Source organism: Parus major, chromosome 2 (genome assembly GCF_001522545.3).
Source record: "Parus major isolate Abel chromosome 2, Parus_major1.1, whole genome shotgun sequence".
NCBI classification, from domain to species: Eukaryota; Metazoa; Chordata; class Aves; order Passeriformes; family Paridae; genus Parus; species Parus major.
In genome coordinates this window covers 8,377,125-8,396,330 of record NC_031769.1, presented here as the reverse complement: position 1 = coordinate 8,396,330, position 19,206 = coordinate 8,377,125, and the positions used below count along the sequence as shown (strand labels likewise).

At 35.7% G+C, this 19,206-nt stretch overlaps 1 protein-coding gene across 2 annotated transcripts in view; it reads right to left on the bottom strand.

The window, feature by feature from the left end:
* Nucleotides 1-19,206, bottom strand: part of UBE3C (ubiquitin protein ligase E3C) — a 69,510-nt gene that overhangs the window by 14,496 nt on the left and 35,808 nt on the right. For both annotated transcript variants that reach the window (XM_033520303.1, XM_015616703.3), the window contains exons 16-18: nucleotides 16,042-16,139; nucleotides 12,579-12,711; nucleotides 11,576-11,823 (exon numbers count right to left, since the gene is read on the bottom strand). In XM_033520303.1, coding sequence (XP_033376194.1) covers nucleotides 11,576-11,823; nucleotides 12,579-12,711; nucleotides 16,042-16,139 — 479 coding nt within the window. The remainder of the gene's footprint in view (nucleotides 1-11,575; nucleotides 11,824-12,578; nucleotides 12,712-16,041; nucleotides 16,140-19,206) is intronic.

The window sequence follows — 19,206 nt, the reverse complement described above, 5'->3', positions numbered from 1 at the left end:
ATATGAATATTCCTGTGAAATATCAAGGTCTCAAATACCACAAATTAATTATGATGCAATTTAAAATCACGTCATTGCTTATCTGTCATTACTCTTCTTATACAAATGGCAGATTTTCAGGAAAAGCAATGTTTGCTAAAGGACAATGCAACTACATCAAGAATGTCTTACAAGAAAGTTAACATCTCTCTTATTAGCACCACCACAAGCAGTATTATTCCATTCATATCAATCACTACATGTAGAACTGTCACCCCCCTCATCCCCTTAAAAATAATTCTGTAAATCCAGTACATTTTAAACTAATAAAAATTATCTCATGCATATTATACAGACTCATTGCTGAGTCCCATTTTTGGTGCATTCTACTGCTCTAATCAAAACATCTTAATTTCCAAGCCAAGAGTTTAGCAGCTCTGACTGTATCACAGGTCCAATCCTTTCTATGCTTGACACTGCTACAGATGTCAAAAAATTACTGAACCAAACACGTACCTGACCTACATTTGCAGCACTCACAAAAGATGTATTTTGACTGTGACTTCAAATTATCCTCAAGAATTTTCCAACTTTAGCAACACCATTCTCGGTTCATCTACTGTATGGGCACATTTCCATGTAATGCAAAGTATCTTTGCAATATTTTTTATTAAGTCAGTACCAACTTCTTGAATCTTTACAGAACATTAATATCACTGTCAGGCTGATCAGAAAAGGCAGCATAACCAACATAACATTATTGTAACATCACTGTTTGCTCCCTTTTAACTCCCCAAGAGCAGTGTTGCTTAATTCCTCCATAATCTGCTGCAAACTTAGAGAAGGAATCCCACTGAGGGTAAAAAAACCCAAAACTGAAAAGAGACGAATAGATGTAGCTCTAATCATTCAATGATATTCCAACAAAGACTTTAAGAAAAATATACACAATTCCTTAAACTTTTGAAAGAATGTTTTTCTATGAGGTGAGTTAGACCTTGCAAAAAAACCTGAGAATAACGAGTTCAAAGCCAAAGGGGGCTTTATATTTAGAGCCATATGATTTATTCAAGGTGTAGAAGTCAAAATCCTCATTTGTATAGTTGACTTTAAAAGCAAACTAGAGGGATAAATCATTAATTTGCAATGTGTAAGGTCAGTGTTTGCTGTTCCTGCATTAGTAACAATAAAGCTATTGTAATTCCTTAAATATATCAAAGCTACCCGAATTTAAAATGGAATTCCATCTATGACTCATAAAATGTAAATGCAGAGGTGTAATTTTTTACACAAGGCAGGTTTAAGCCTTTAGAGCATTTAATATACAAGGACTAATAAATGATAGCACTAAAAACTATGATCACATCAGCTAAATGGATTATAAATTAAATTTCCATAATGTATGCAACTGAAATACAAATGTAGACATAAATCAAGGTATTTTCTAAACACAGGTTAATTACACAAATTCAAAACCTGTCTATTTTTTATGCAAAATAATCCACTTAGCATTTTTCAAACTGGTCTTAAGTCTTCACCACTTGCAACACTTGATCCTAGAAGCCTATCAATAATTCCTTGTCAGGAAAAAACAGCAATAGGTATATTGAAGAAACTTGTATGCTATTTTTCAAGTGTCTGTCTTTTATGAGTGTTTATTGCTAGAAATTGTGCCAAAATGATTTGAAATAAAAAGGATTAATTATGGTAGAAGCTTTTTAATATAAGTGAGTGCAGCTGCAATGCAATTAATGCAAATTGTGATGCTATCAGGAAAATAAATGTGAACAACATCACTGGCTATTTCTGTTTGCTGCCAAATAACTTCAGTAATTTACTACATTAAGAATCAATAAAAAAATAATGCATTTCAAATGCATCACTATTAATCTTAAGGTAGTTCCAAAGTGAACATTTATAACTTCATCTAAAAACTATATAAAACATTTTTAAATAAACTAAATTGTGCAACTTGAGAATAACTTTAATTACTCCTTCTCTTAGCTAAGTGATTGCAATATTCAAAATAAAGAATTTTTGGAAAGAAGACAAACAGTAGTGTTTTAATTAGTTTGAAAGTCAAGCTATCCTAATAAAGTTTAATAAAAAATGCACTAAAACTACGGTGAATAAAGTCATGATGAACTCTGGTTTTGTTTCAAAGAGGTGAATGCCACCATTACAGCCCCAGCACCATGCAGAGATGCTGAGAAACTCTGTGTACAATATGAGTAAATAAACTGTATCTTTATTTTCTGGATTCCATCTAACCTTTCTGTTTCTCAGTCAGCATACTCTGACCAAACTACCTGTTGTTGTTAAAAAATGTGATTTCCACACATTCCTACCAAGGCATTAAAACCAATCAGCTGCTGATTCCCCTGAGTTGGTTTGCAAGCAGAGCAGTTGTACAGTAGAGGTCCTTACAACCTGAATAAGGTTCAAAACTTGCACATTATTTGTGCTGTGCTTTGTTTGGGCTGTTGGATTTGTGGTCTGCAGGGTTGGGTGGATGTTGGTGGCCACAGCATGGACACTGAACCTTCTTTTAAATTAGAGTAAAATCCAGCTCACAGCCATGACTGAAACAGGGTGGGAATTGCAGGATCATTTGTTTGACTAGGAGCACAACCTTGGAGCTGCCAGCTGCCCATGGAAGCCCACCCTGATGGGGATTTTTCTTACTGAAGTTAATCTAATCGCCAAGAGGGAGACTTCTCTCCTTCCTTGTTTTTCCACACTGAACTGCCTTGGGGAGCTCTAAGTTACCCTATTTTAAGCTTGGGTTTTTGCCTGTCTGAACTCTCTGAACTGGCTTTCTACAACATCAGCATCAAGGAGACAGGAGCCCAGCGTCAGCAATAGGCAAGGGAATGGTGACCACCTCTACCAGAGGAAAGCAGCTGCCAGATTAATCAGCACAGCGTGAAGCTGCATCATTAGAATATACTTATATAGTCCTTTAATACAATATATGGTCATGCTCTCCACACACAACTTGTCCTCTTCCTTCCTCTCACACCAAATGAGCAACAACACTGATGGGAGAAACTGGCTTGCTCTTGGACAGAGATGTCTACTTCTGTTTGGCTAAATCAGAGCTTCCTGTTCATACAATGCTTCAGGAGACCAAAGCCAGCAAGCTTAACCAATGTCTATTGAAAACTAATATCTTCTCGAACTTCAAGTACTCTCACCCTTTCACAAGTTTCTGAAATGACTAAACAAAAAAAAAAGTTATATTTTTGTAACAAATCTGAAGAGATGGTTGAAATAAGGTGAGTTGTTTTTTTTTTCCTGGTTAAAAGGCCAGGAGCAATTATTTCACTTCGGAAAAGGTAGCATTCAGTAAAAGTAACTTCACCCACCTGTCTTCCCCTTTGTGTGAATGCCTGCAGAATACACCAGAATATTAAAAACTACCAAAGTAACAGAAAGCCTACTGTGGTTAATAAGTTTTCACTTCACACACAGTCTGAAGTCTGTTGTTCCTCTTTTAAATAATCTCAGCTACCTGTGATTACAGTATAGTTCCACAGTAATTGACTGCTACAGGGACTGGCCTTTACTCAGTTTGGTGACACAGATCACAGTGTGGGATTTGAAGTGATGACAAGTATGATGCTCAGACACAGATATACTGAATGCACTCACTACACATCTGTGATGTGGAGGAACAAGAAACAGTTCTTTAAGGCAAGCACCCTTCAGAATACAGGCATGCAATGAGTATCTGTAATGTATTATGGAAGAAGGATCTGGGCTGAAGGACAGCTCTACATAGTGTCAGAAAGAGAAGGATGACAGTTCTGTGAACAATGAGGACTTTTCTTCTTTCAACAAAATAAGAATAAGCCTGACAGGGACAAGAGATGGTAATTACCAAGGTATCATTTAAGTACTTTGCAGTCACACAAAGTATTGTTCAGGTATGAACCCAAGATTTAGGAAACTGCTCTTCAGAAAGAAAAGATTTCACACCATGTTTTAAATCTGGACAAAATGTAAGTATTAGAGTCATTTCAGCCAGACTAGCTATAACACAGCAGAGGTTACAAAAGCACTACAATGTGCTTAATGAGGTCCAAAATGAGTAAACAAATTCATAGAAGAGCTAATTAAACTTCCCTCCCTTGTAAGGCAGCTTTAGTGCCTTTACTTACACTTTCAGGTCTACAACTAATTCTCTCATTTATTATTTAAACTAAAATCTCCCTTAAGAAAAATAATCTGTCACTGCTTCTAATTTTCATTAATCCTTCACAACCCAGAACTGTATTTTAAAGCATAAACAATGCTAAAGTCATATCCCTAGAAAGATGCACAGCTTTTGGGATAAGGCAATAAATGACCAGACTTAAATTCAGTTATTTCCATAATCAGCCCCCAAGACCATAACCCTTTCTATTTCCGTAATTTTAAACAGTTACTATTAAAAAATACTTAGCACTTACAGAGTGCAATAGATCTTCAAAGCTGTAACAGAACCATTAATAAAAATGATCGAAAAATAGCAAAACCATTAGAACTTCCTTCTACCTTATTATTTATATCCTAGAAATATCTCATCACACTCACAAAGCCTTTGGGGGCAGCAGAGTCTTTTCCACCCTAATGAAAAAGATTAAACTAAAAATTTAACTTAAATTAAAATTGACATATACTCATTTTTGAAGAATTTTTAGAGCTAACATTCAGCAATCTCTACATGAAATGATTTCTTAATATATGCTTAATAATGTGCTTTAAAGTGAACAAACCCCAAATTATATTGTTTCTAAAGCCATTCTGGTAAAATAAAATTAATTATCCTAGGTGTGTGTCTCAATGCAATGTGTCCTGTTACCTGGGAACTCTAAGTCACTGTTCCCAAGCCTCTGAGCAATAGCAGATGTCTAGATGCACATGTATCACCATAGTAATGGAAAATCTGGTGCATTGTCTTCCCTATATTACTATGAAAATTCATAGCTTGCCTTTTTTCTGTCTTTTAAAAGAACAGGAGTACAAAATACCACTGCTTGTTGCCTGTAATTTGGCTTCTCCAAGCTTTAACAGCCCTTGCAACAGTGTGAATATCATCAGATTTTAAAATTATTTTTATTATTTTTATAGAAAATGCCTCTTGTAAATTGGTTTTACTTCATATTTCCCACTCAATGGGAATTTGAAGGCCAGTAAGTACAAGTTTATAGAAGTTTCAGAGATTTGGTGTTGCAAGACTCAAGTGTGAAGGACCTGCCTGCCACAGGTGCTGCAGTTGGTGCAAATCTCTGAAATGGATGACAGGGGTGTGGCAGCACAGACCAAACTCCTAACTCATGAACACAGGACCAGGAAAATGTAAGGATCCATTCCCAGCTACTTCACTGGATCATTTCAATAATGTAATAATATCATCAATAATATCAGTATCATCAATATCATATTTAATAACCTTGAGTTAATTTTTAATTTAAAAATGAAAGGTCATGCTAGTATTTTTATTCTAGGAATTTAGCATGTGTTTAATTACATTAACATTTATTACCAAAACAGAGTGCTTCAGAAATGCCAGCACATGCAGAAAACTACCATTTCATCAGCTTCATACTTACTTTCTCATTTAATAGGAACAGTTACCTCTGTAACTTATGTCATAAACAGGATATAAATTGCTATCGATGTCATCTGGGGGCTTTTGAGGGATGAGAGAGGAAAGCACTACAGATACCTGTGGATGCACTGGATAAGTGATAGTTATCAGTCATTACTAAAGTTCCACCAAAGGCATAATAGATTTTTCTTGTCTCAAATTTAAATGTAATTTAGGAAGAATTGAAGGTAGAAAGAAAACTCCTCCTCCTTATTTAAGTTTAATCTTCTTACATAGTGAAACACTTAATACTACATGCCTAACCCCTGGATATGCTTCTAAGATAGATCTGTATTTTAATAGCAGTGAAACTAGCAATTTTTAAAGCTCAAACCAATTTAAGAATTTCAGTAAATATTCCAGACCTAACTGATTGAAATGGATGTAGGTGTTCCTAACTGTGAAAAAAGATCAGGATACCATTACCACACACTCTAACTGTTTATTTATTCCCTGTCTAGGAACCTGATTTAGAGGCAATAAAATGCAATCAGTACACAAACCAGAAGCAGGAATCATCTGCTAATGGAACTTTTAATTGAGGAGTGACCACTGACATGAGGTAATTCTTTCCATGCAGAACTCCTTGCAGAGACCTCTATGCACTTTATCACGGTAAACAATCACTAACATATGCATTAAAGAAAATTTAAATACATTATGACCCAATAAATATCACAATTCATCAATAAACACTTTTCCTCCCTCAAGATTTAGAGTTAAAATACCACATTTCAGTAGTCTTTTAGCACTAGACATATATTTACAAGGTTACTACTAACACTGCTATTTGTAATCAAAAGGTAATTGGTTTTGTTAAATGCAGCAGTACACAAAGGAATTGTCAAGCTAAAGAACTGTGTCAGAAAATAGATTCTGATTAGTTTACATCTGCAATCATAAATCATGAAATAACTTCCATAAGGTATCAATTCTGCTCTCTCAGGATTGTGTTTCCACACTGTAAGTTTATTATTAAAGGACCATGCCACTCACTTTTTATGGTCAATTCCTGTTTTGATTCCATATCAGATGATTCAGGATTTCCTAAGACAAATGATCATCAGCTAATTTGCTTTTAAGCAAAATGCTGAATCTACAAAATCATGTGTGAGGTAACTGAAATTAATAAAACAAAGAGTTTATACCAATTACCTCCTCTTTGTATCAGTATCACCAATCCCACACCTACCGTTCCAGGTACTACTAGTATCAACTGTGGCTGCAGCACAAACCAATTAATTACTGATTTAAACCAAGCCAAAGTGGGTCTAATTAAGTGAACAATAAGAAAAGGGAAAGGGCAGTCTAAAAATCAGAAGGAAAAAACCCCACCCTCCAACAGTCAGTGGCAGTGCAGTGCTTGACACACCATTCCACCAAATAATCAAGTATGTGAAACTCAGTTCTCATTGTGCAGTTTTCTTGCATTATTTTCTTTCCACAAGCTTTTGGTGCACAAACGGCACTCAAATATGTTATTAAAAATGTTTCCTTCAATGTTTTGACTCCATATGTGCAGCTTATCTATAATTTAAGAGTTTAGGATTTAATGCAGATCTTGCTGTGAATAGACTCTCCTGATTCAATACTCAAATAAAGCCTGAGAATGATTAAGAACTACTTTAGTTTTTCTGCAGAAGGGATTCTACAGACACTGCTCATCTTAGAATTGTACCTTCCAGACAGGCATAATATTCAAAGTTACAATCAGTAACCATAAGGCACACTCTCTAATACAGAGAAAAATAATCAATAACTAGATCCCACACTTGTAAAATCTGTATTTGATCTACTATTACTCTTCTAAACCTTCATTTTAACCAAGGACTTTTTTGTAACTCTTTTTTTCCAATTATATATATTTAATAACATTTAGATACGTGCAACGAACAGTCTGTTAGATCTTAAATTAGTAAACTACAAAAGCTCACAGGAAAATGAACAACTCTGACTTTCATCAATATAATATTGATAATATTCACAAGTCCATCCAAATTACTGACCTCCTATATACCATTAAAATTAATGGTCAAAGAACCTAACCTAGATTGTATCCACCATCAAAATAACGCTAGTTATTATTATAATGTTAGTTTTTCTCAATCATTCCTGCCTCTTCTATGAAACTTCTTCACTTGATTCCACAAAGGACTCAGTTCAAAACAACTGAAAAGTCATTTTGTTCTCCATATTGCTTTCCCAATCATTTAAGACAGAAGCTGGGTCTTGGCAAAATAAATCTAAATCTTTTCAGAAAACCTTAGTGTCTTCCAAGGACTGCAGGTTCTATTGCTTAGAAAAGAGGACTTAATATTATATTTCAAAAATAGATGTTCTTCAGCAACATGAATGTGTGACTCAAAAGTGCTATTTAATATTCTGGGATAAGAGGTGGTAGAATTCAGTAAATTCAAAGACACTGAGTGTATTATACAAAAATCTCTACTGTCAGAGTCAGTCTGTTTAACATGCAAAGACAGTCACTGCAAAACAAAATAAATGCAAGAACTAGCAGGTTTATGTCAAAAGGGAAGAAGAGGAAACCATAAAAATTATCATACTAGTCTATCTATGGATTTCCTGCCATATTCTTTATCTAATGCTGATACTTCATGAAATTTAAGTAAATTTTCCTAAGAATCAGCAGCTTGATGTCAAAGAATTCCACATGCAAATAATGTCCTTTTCCATAACATCTGTCACAGTAACATCATTGAATAAATGCAAATGTAAACTGGAAAAGGAGAAATATGGTGCATATTAGACTGAGTTTAGGTCAGAACATGGTGAAATCCAAATTTTAATTCTCCATCACTGTTCTACCAAGCACTGTTTCAGCTGGATGGTTAACTGGTGTTTCCCTCTTTTCAGGTTTGCAGCACACCACTCAAGAATCATCATGGAGAAAAACCCTCATTTAATATTCTCAGGTGTTGCTTCCAAATTTCCTTGTTTTGTTGTTTCTTGGCAGCCTGACAAAAAAACACCTTTTGTGTTCTCCTGAGCAAATTCCACTACACTGCCAAACCTGCAGCAGCAGAGTCTGCACGTGGGGAGATTTTTAGTGCAGCCAGAACAACAACTAATGCATGCAGAAAGGAAGTGGAACCAAACCAGAAGCCTGCTCACAGCCCAGAACTACCAGGAGAGCAAAAGGATCACATCATCTGGACTATCCACCCTTCTGGGACACCACTTGGGACAAGAAAACTTCACTTTCCAGAGAGGATTTGGGGCTAGAGCAGCTCTTCCTGAGCGTTCCTGGCAGCCCAGGTCAGCCTTGGCCCTCAAGCCATGCCTGGGACTCAGAGGGTCCCAGCTGTGCTTCCAGCAGGCACCACTGAGAGGTTCAAGTTCCTAACCCCTTTGGCAGCAGGAGACTCTCACCAAAGGTGTGCACAGCAAGCTGAGCTTTAACTTGTAAGGAAAAGAAAGGAAAATGCTTAAAAGGCACCAGTGCTAAGGTAATATTTACACTTCAGAGTAAAGTCACTGACAGTTGAGAAATGTAAACTTTGGAAGTGTTTGAGTAGCTGCTGTTTAAGCAAACTCATTTCTGGTTGTTTTTTTATTTTAAGGATGATTTCAGACAACAAATGCAATTACATGAGCACACGGTATTATTTCTACAAGACCTTTTGCTCATCCAGTGACTACAAAAGCTGCATGAACAAGCTATGCATTTTGTACACAGATTTAAATTTCTTCATCAACTAGAAAAATACACGCAAAAGTCAGTAATTTATTCAGCATTAAAATGATTTGTATTTTCTGATGTACCATTTTTTAAGATATGTTTTAAATTTTCAGATGTTTCTGCTTCTGAACTGACTAATTAACAAAGAAGACGCCAAGCTGTTGGAAACTTCCCGATGAGAAGAAAAATTGAATTAGGTGTAACTTTATGGTGCTGAAAGTTAAATGCATTTGGATATCAGTATGAAGTGGTTACTAAGAGACAGAGAATTTCTATAAATTATTATATTTTAATGTATTTGTTTTCTGATAACATTGAAGCTTCTTACGTGAGAGTTTTCGGTGGCAGCACTCTTTACCTACTGGTTTCCACAAATAAGAAATTGCTGCAGATGCCCAATTACTTCCTTTGCATTATATCTATTTTGTTTGCAAAGGGGCTTTTAATAACTCACTATTGCTCTCAAATAGCCCTGTGCAAAGCATAAAATGGACACATTTTTGAAAACGGATGAGTGGGTATTCAATAACCTAACCAAGATCACAATGCTGGCAGGTTTTGAATGGTATGGTCGTGCCTTATCTTTCTGTTTAATTCATCAAGTCTCTAAATACACTACTAAAAAGGTGTCTGTGCACCTGGGCAAGGGTAATTATTAAGTAGCACCGTCAATTCTTACCTTATCTAAACATACTGCAAATACAAAAACAATTTATGCTTTCAAAATGTTAAATAATAGATTCTCTGATTTTAAAAAGACAAACAACTTTACTTGTAGTACTCTGTGAGATAAAACACATTTTGCAACTTCTGTCTCTATGCTAATATCTGAAATTCAATTACAGAAGGCAATGTGCTGTTTTGACAGAGGAAACTGAAGACTCAAAATTACAATCTTTTTTTTAAAGTAATGTTTCAAACTTCTCGTGACGGCTGAACCCTGCCTCCTTCCTAGATATACACAAAACATTTTTGTGGTGAAGGTACTTCCTTAACAATACCACAGCTATTTGCTATCCCACTCCAAAAACCTATACATGCAGAAAGAAAATGAAGCATGAATATGTAGTATCAGACATAATTACCAGCTATTGTATTTGTAGTGAATCCATCTCCCAACAGGAGTGGAAACATCACTCAAAGGTTATTTATTGAAATGGCCAATTTCTTAATTTCCATTATTTAAGAAGTTTGGATATGGCAGTAGCTAGGATGCATGAGCAGGGAATTTGCTTACACAGAGGCAGCTTTATTTCTATCAGTTGACTGGCAACTCCCAAGCACAGCACTGTTTCAACAATTCACTGTTTGCCAACAACATCCCTTGAAACTGCTTCCAGCTACACTACAAAGACATCCAACTGCACATCAAACCTCACTGCAAGGCAGCAGCAGGATTTTAGTCTCCAAAATACTTCAGGCAGTTAAATGTGACTTTTTATATCTTCAAGACCTTCAGTATTAGACAGCTAAGTAGCAGTTAATACTTTTTTTTTTTTTCTGAAATGGAATCTGTATTCCAAATTTTGTTTCACAATTATTAGCTTTATAAAAATTATTTCAAGTGCTTAGAATGAAATAGCCTCAGTATTAAACCTGACCATAAAAGAAAATTGAATGTAATTAATGTTTGTAATGGTTTCTCTCTTTGCTCCTCGCCCTTCATTTTTCATCTAGCTCAACAAGCATCTATTAGCCTTTGAACATTCATATCACCAAATTATCAAACACTAAAACTCAAGAAATATGCAAAATGTACAAAACACCAAACAGAATTTGTTGCAAGTAATTTGCATGTGGCTCCTAAATATGGTAAATGCTGATGGCAAATTTTAAATGCTATCATGAATTGCATACCTCATACAACTGTTTAAAACATTCATTTCATATATTCCAAATGAGGGAAATGCAACTGCAGTCATATTCCTAAAAGCTCCAGGTTGAAAATCACTACATGCAGAGTAGAGCTAGTGATTAAAATCAACCTTAAGCACGAGGATGCACACAGAAGCAAACATATGCAAACTTTGCTCAACTGGCAGTCAGGATAACACAAATTTCCTGTACTTCCCAAGTATATAATTCATTAAAATCAACCAGAAATTTAGTAGTAATGTTCATACCCAACATCTGAAAGTTACTATCTCTCAAGTCTGGGAAAATCTTTTGTTTTTCCCATCCACTCCTCCTAGTCAGAAAAAAACCATCACTAAGTAATTTCAGTACAGCTTTATCTTTGTATTACAGAACACTGATTTTACCTTTCCAAGCATTCTTCCAAGGAAGTAGTAATGTCGGGCATATGAGTCTCCAACGAGCATCTGTGCAGCAGGGTTAGGGTAAAGCAGTCCCTCATTGGTGGTCTTAAAAAAACCCTGGTTGGGGTTAAATCCTGATTTGAGGAGTTCATTCAGGAATTCTCTGAAAATTCCACCACCATCAATACCAGCTTCATCAAGGCCATGTGCATTAAGCAAGTGAACACGAATGCGCTTTTTTAGGTCAGGTTCTGCAGAGAAAGGAGACAAATGCAATTGTCTGCTTCAGTTCTGTATGGATAAAAACACATGCAACTACACACACAAACTATATATGCTAGAATAAAAACTGACCTAGTAAATAGCAGCAGAACTCTTACTGCTGGCTTGAATTTTGGAATATTCAGTTTGTGAAACACTCACTTGGTAGAAAAAGTCTTGTTTTAAGACTTATAAAAAACAGAAGGGGACAAGACCATAGGTAGGGGAAGAAAAAAATCCTACAAAATATTTAAAAGAAACTCAGGAATAACTTGAAAATTTTATTTATATAAAATATAGTAAGATTCACACGAACATGTGATTTAATTCAATGTAGTAAAATTCATAGTACTACATCCCATCACTAAACAGAGCCCTGCACTATTATCAGACACATTGTACCTAGAAAATCCTGTTCAGTCCATATGTGTTTGTTGGCAAAGATTACCAAAGAAGATGATATCTAATGAATTACATAGAAAAATACACAAATTACAATTATGTGGATAAGAAAATGGGAATAAAAGCACCATAAAAATAGGTTGTAAAGAGATTATTTAGGCTGTAATAATCATAAAGAATATGGGTGAGAATTACTTCTGTAAAAAACAAGGAAATTTAGCTTTTAAGAACTTTCACATCTCAGAGCTGATTCACCTATAGCATACCAGTCAAATAAACAAATATATAACTACATGGTAACAACAATGAAAGTGTTATAACAAGCTGATAACTGTAAACCTACCATTCTCAGGAGAAAGTTTATCATAAGCATCTTCATAAATATAATTTCTTCTGATAGTGACATTAATTCCATCCAAAAATGGCCCATCTCCTTGAACTTCTTGTTTATCAGCATAGATCAGTCTTTGAAAAATCTGTTAAAATGAGTGAAAAGAGCAATCACATAATTGTGCAGATCTAAATATTCAACAAGAGATGGTTATTCACTACTGTTACTGTCCTCTGAGCTGCCTCTGGCACTCACTTTCAAGTGATTTGTCTTCTCTCTCATTGAGCTGCAGAAACTTAATACAGAGCCGTGACCCCTGGAAGGGAATGAGGGGGACAGAAATGCGAAGAACTTTTCTGTGCTAAGATACCATCCTCAGTTCTCTCTACATAAAGAGGCACATCTGCAGACATTGTGCCAGTACTTCCAGTTTCCTCTCCCTAACTTTCAGAGCTCTGAAATGCAAAGTATTCAAAAACAAAGGAAAAAAGTCCCATGAGTATTTTACACACACAGAGGTTATTCTCAATACCGGTAAATAATTTTTTGTTGCTGTTTGAAATGGTGAGGAACATTCTCAGTAATAAGAAAATAGGCACTAGTTCCCCTTGCATAAGCAGTGAACAAATAATTCAGGCTAAAATCATGGATATTACTGCCATATTAAAAAAATGATATTTTTTAAATATGGCATCATAAAAATTCAAAGCAATTATGCCAGGTGAAATACAAATTGAGCTTAACACTGTCCAATTTCAAATCTTCCCAACAGGAATCTGTTCCCCTGAAGAGTAACTGTAGCTAACTGTGCTTCTATGCCAAGATGTGGCATGGGAGGGGGTTGTATAATAATATTATATGTATAATATAATTTATATACATTATAATTTAATGTATATATGTATAATATATATATACATTATAATTTAATGTATAATAATATTCCCTCTATCCAGGGAGTGTATGTTTACTATATTCTCTCTTGGCATCATTCAATGATTAGTCTAGTACATTTTCCAAGGGATATAATCTCCAGTTATATGTCAGGCCATTTTATAATGAAGAAGATTAAATAAGAGTCTGCAGGGATTTTTAAATGCAACAGATTTACCATGAAACAGGAAATCTGACCACACCAAACAAAGGCAGAGTAAGGTCTCAAATCTACTGTTTTTATGGGCAACTGTTCCTAGTGGAGAAGGTGCTTTCCAGCCAGGAAGATTACAGTACAGACAAAGCAGGAATCTTTCCTAAGGTACACAGCAGGAAAACAAGAGAAAATAGTCCTAAACTGCAGAAAGAGAAACAAGGGATGGACATAAAGAGAAAAGTTCATATGAGAAGTGATTAGGTATTGGAAAAGGTTATATGAGAGTTTGTGAAATCTCCATTTCTGGAGATAGACAAAACTCATCTGGACAAGTCCTTGTGCATGCTGACCTGAGTCTGAAGTTATTAATGTGTGAGGAATGAGTACCACCAGAGGTCCCTTCTGGCCTAAATTTTTCTGCAATTTTGTAGCATCAAGACATGTAGCCACAGGTACCTTTCTTTATGTACCGAGCATGAGAGTATGCTCAGCACCACTCTCTTCCTGAAGCAGGACTAGATACAGTTTATTAATTACTGTTACCCAGCTCTAGATGCAAAACATCACCTGGTATTACATCTCATAGCAAAACTCTTTTTGGTACTGACTCTGACTCCCTACAGAACCCAATGTTCATGGATATGTTAGTCCTGGAAATGAGAACTCTGATGCACAACTGAATCATTTGCAACAACTTCAGACAGACACAGAAAAACAAGCAACTGATCTGAACTGACTGAAGCACACACCATGGGAAGTAGCATCACCATAGGCAAGCTGACTAAAATGTGGCCTAAGGAGGTGAGAACTAAGGCACTTGCTACAAATTGGATTCATTATCTCCCACAGAATGAAAGGTGCACCCCAATGTGCCTTAAGGCTGAAAGGGAAAATACTCCCTGTGGCCAGAAAGATGAAGAGTCTACCATGGAACTGGACTCTGCAATTGCTTGTAGGAGTATCTGTTATCTGGTAACTCAAGGTAAATATAGCATGAGGACCTCAGAAAATGAAAGGGCATATGGAACAACCCATACACACAAGCAGCACTGAGCTTACCATATTAAATTACAGAGAAATAGACAGCAACTGACCAAAAGGGGAAAAAAAACCAAAACAAAAAAACCTTATAATGGTTGTATGCAAGTTATTGCAATTTGCTCTGTAGAGGCAGTGGGAGACTCCAAAGGAATGCTGACTCACACTCTTATACAGACAGGACCATACACACTTATTCCAAAACACAGTGTAACAGGATCTCCTCTTTGAACTACAGAGGTTCAGTTATAGCTTCATCTTTATCTCAGAGCTCTCAAGACATTTTTACTTCAGTTTTTGTGATAAAAGCACGCAAGGTTCTATGAATTCCAATTGCACAAAAAAAGGCTTTATAAATTCCAAAAACATAACATGTATGCATCTCAACACAGCGTTAAGAAGTCCACAAGTTGGAAGGCAGTGACTAAGCCATGACACAGAGATCCCTGCTTGAGGTCAGTTCCTATCATTTCCCTGTAATCCTAGTGTTGGACTGCTATTCAGTAGTAAGATGTTTTGTTAGAACACCTGTTTCACAGAAGGCTGAGAAAAAACCCACACATTATCTACCAAAGCTGCCTCTATCTGTTTTGACAAATAAAGACTGACTTTCCCTATAGAATTACTCTTCATGCCCTTGACAGTGTCTTGAAATGTAGTATTTCCAAGAAAATTTAGGGACCAGTTTTTAAATAATTGATACTGTTGAAAACTAAAACAGTTTAAAAAAAAGTACTTAACAGAAAAAAATCTTTAATAATACTCATGATGAAATAGGTAATAGAGCTAACAATTACATTTATAAAATCTCAAAAACATTTAAAAGCAAATTCAATCTATCAAGTACAAGAATCTTGCAAGTTTTAAACTATACACTCTATTAAACTTCAGCTACTCAGCTATGAATGCAGGAACTTAATCTCTAGGTGTTAATTTCCCAAAATGGAGATCCATTATCTCATTTGGGGCAAACCCACTCAATGCTCCCAAGTCTCCAGCTGTGACCCGGCACTCTGGTACAGACACACAACCGGCGGTGCTGTGCCACCACAAGAGGGTGCAATCATGCAGAACCATCTCTGAGCAGGGACTGCAAACTGCTCTCATCTGTCTTGGAACAAATGTTTCTAATTATAATGCAAATATTATTAAGGGCAACATAAGTAAGTATGGGAGAAGTCATTAACTTCAAATGTTCAGTTGCAGCATGAGTGCTGAAGAAAAACAGTGCAGACTGCCATATCCTTCTGTAGGGAATCAACCCAATTTCTACTTCACTAAGTGATTTTCTTACTCAAAACAAAAAGCTAAAAAAACCAATTGCATATTAAATTAGAAATTAGGTACCTTTACTCTTTCTTCAAAAGGAACTACAAAAGGTAGCTCTGTCAGAATTGCAAGTTGTCGTTCTTCAGATACAGAAAGAGGTGCTGGTTCCAAACCCACTTAAAATAGAAATAATAATTTTAAAAATTTTGGAAAGAACAATTTTTAAACAATTTATTTTGTATCAAGTGACTCAATCTACTTTGTACAGAAATACATACATTAAAATAGTTTATTTACTGCATATTCACTCAAAGCCTTACCTTTCTTTAAACATCAGTTGCTACACACAACAACAAAATGCAGATAAAAACACTTACTTCCATACCTGTATTTTATTTAGAAAAAAATACTTCTTATTGACATTTTAGCTTAGGAATTAAGAAAAAAATGCATAATAGAAGACAATTCCTAACTGTGACGATTTAGAATTTTCATTGCAGGAATATACAATATTCCTACTCCCATGCTCATAATAGTTTACAGTTATTGTGCTTTCTACTACGTCATCTACCTTCAATCAAGTTGTTTTAGGTAAAAACCTTAAGAATTAAAGTAATCTAAGGAAACCAACAGAAAGATATTATTTATTTATATTTTTATATATTTATAAATATAATATTATATTTATTTAATATTTATTTCAATGAGGTTTCTCTTGTAATAGCAATGTCACAGTAACCACATTAAATCCCAATCTCTGCAGAAACAGTGAAAACATCACCAAGAACCTGTATAAAGTACTAAAGACAAAAATCTTGGAGAAGAATTCAAGAAGCCATAGCCAAGAGGCTCATTCATGCAGTTCCCAAACTACTGTGAAGCTCCTTTGAACCCACAGAGTGCATTTTTAGGAAACAACTCAACTTCTGGTGATGCACAGTAGAAAAGACAATCCTGCTCCAGCTTCATGGGAGGAAACTCAGGTGGTGAGCACATATCTGACTGTAAATTAACTAAGTGCAGCCAGTATTGCTCACTGACAAGCAACTGTGGCCAAGGTCCACCTGGCTTCAGTCTACAGAAGAAACACCACCCACAGTTCCTTGGCTGTTTAATTTTCATGTTTAATAACCACCTCTCTGAAAAAAGACTCCAGAATCTGGACTACTCATAAAGTGTATTACAAAATGAGTAAATGCTTCACATCATACCCTCTCTGGAATTTTTTGATGACAGTTTCAAGATTTTTTTCCTTTGGCTTCTACCCATGGTGACAAGCATCTCGCTGCCCTTCTGCAAATGGACTGACCACTTCAATGTTCTTTTTTGTTTATTTTATAAATTCTCAAAGCACTTTAAGGAGGGATACTTTAAGCACCAATTTAATAGGATATGACCCTAAACATCCCTATTCTTGATATATATTCATTGGGGGCACGTTTCAACATTGCAAGCCTTTGGAATTCCTGATAAAATGCTTATTTGTGATTACCTTTAGTTTACTTAGTAAACATTTTTAATTAAAGTCAATGTATGAAGCCTATTAAGCTAACAGTTAAAAGCATTTTAAATGAAAAGTGCATGTACAGCAAAGGTAAACTACTACATGACTTCGACAGTTCAATTATTTCAGTCAATTAGTCAATTTTATCTGCATTTCTCCATCACAGCTTCTTCCTTTAAAGAGAAATATGGGATGGAGTCATCAATACAGAGGGCATTTAGAACTCACAAGTCTGCCATTTAAGTAAATGAAAAAGCACAAATAAACATGACCATATGTGATTCAGCAGTACTTTCATGCTAATTGGCTTTAACCCATATGGAGTCAAGAGGGATTAAACAAGTCATGTGCACAAGGTTACCTGCTTGTTTTCACACATTCATGTTGACTGCACTTTCTTTTCAGCCTGATTTCATATGAAAACGAGCTTTACAAGAACACACTGTCACCTCCCCTCACCATCTTGCCTCCAACACACCTCCTGAGTTCATCATCTGAACTTCAACTTTGACAGAGGAGATTCAAAAATACCAAGTCCAGAAAATTTTCAATGGGCCAGAGAGGAGAAAGTCTTCTAGTGCCCTGAATACAGGCACAGCCAGGAGAGCAGTGCTCAGTGTGCCAGCTGACCTGAAGCCAGCCAGGAAAAGGAGGGCACACAGCTGCTCACACCAGCACAGCACAGGCATTCCTCATCCCCCAACTGCCTACACCACGGGAGGCACAAAATGGAGGGAACTGGGGAAGGAAGACTCAGTAGAGAGCTCAAGGTACTGTAGGTATGAGGGCTAGGAGACCAGGAGAATGTGATCAATGTGGAATAGGTTTGACAGTGGAGAACATCCAGACAGTATAAACAGCTGTGGAGAGTCATGTAGGTCAGTGGAAGAAACAAGGATTGCTGATGTGGAGAAGAGGTGATTTCCAAAGAAAGAAACTAAACTGAAAAAATATCTAATTAAAAATTTTCAGCAGTACTTAAACTGTGCCAACTAGTTATTATCTGGCAACTACACTAATAAGGTAATCAAAATGAACTTTTACCATCATAGCCACTCAAATAAAAATTATCACTAGAAGTCTTTAGGTTTCAACCCTGGACAAAGCTCTTAATTCTGTACAACCCTACAGCAGCATTCAAAGGCTAGTCTCTCCATGATCTACTGTATCTGGCTAAACTAACTGAAGCAGATTCCATCATACTGAAAGAAAGTAAGGACCCTTGTAGATGAATCATTCTGCCACTTAAAGGCCCCATTTTTAATTAGTTCTTAATTTTTCACAAGTGCCAGTGATTTAATGATTATTTTACCTGATCACAGAGAGGTAAAATTCTAGAATAGCGAAGCTGAAAAGGTATGAAAAGCTGGCAAAAACAGACTGTCTACATGAGAAAGCATATTGGCACAACTAATCTAGTGTAAATTTACCCTGATTGCTAAGTTTGTCCCATTCTCTAATCTTTCTCTCCAAGTTCCATAAAATTCTGATATTTTGAGTAATTCAGAGGTTTAAGTTTCTGCCTTATCTAATTAGAGACAATATTTATAAACGGGAATTATTATTTACCATGCAAAGCCTGTTTGTTACAGTTTAATACATAATGAAAATGTTTCTTTATAGTATACAGTAAAAGCAAAATCTCAGTGTTTTACATCATCTGCAACCATATTAATTTTCTATTTTATGCAACTGTCTTTTATACATATTAATACATTATTTTAAAAACACATAATTTC